At 55.7% G+C, this 219-nt stretch overlaps 1 protein-coding gene across 1 annotated transcript in view; it reads left to right on the top strand.

Moving 5' to 3' along the window:
* The window catches only part of LOC119592948, a gene marked incomplete in the record, with an annotated part of 16,897 nt that overhangs the window by 3,054 nt on the left and 13,624 nt on the right, over nt 1-219 (top strand). The window contains 1 exon segment of the mRNA XM_037941840.1: nt 43-141. Coding sequence (XP_037797768.1) covers nt 43-141 — 99 coding nt within the window.

Here is a 219-nt window from a genome sequence, read left to right as displayed (position 1 = left end):
GTAGTGTCTTTCCGTCTGTCGCATGTCCTCGCTGTTTTGCAGATAGGACATCGGTTGCCTCTCAAGAATGGCGGACTCATTGAGCGCCTGCCTCGTCCCGTTGGCCTGGCGGGCGACTGCCGGGGCATGGACAGCGTTGAGGTAAGCAGGGGAAGGAAGGAGACGTAATGAGGGCAAAAGAAAGAAAAGCAGTGCACGCGTTTCTTTATGTTCGATGCG

The sequence above is a fragment of the Penaeus monodon genome, chromosome 31 (genome assembly GCF_015228065.2).
Source record: "Penaeus monodon isolate SGIC_2016 chromosome 31, NSTDA_Pmon_1, whole genome shotgun sequence".
NCBI lineage: Eukaryota > Metazoa > Arthropoda > Malacostraca > Decapoda > Penaeidae > Penaeus > Penaeus monodon.
The sequence above is the reverse complement of the archived record's forward strand: the minus strand, read 5'-3'. Positions and strand labels throughout refer to the sequence as shown.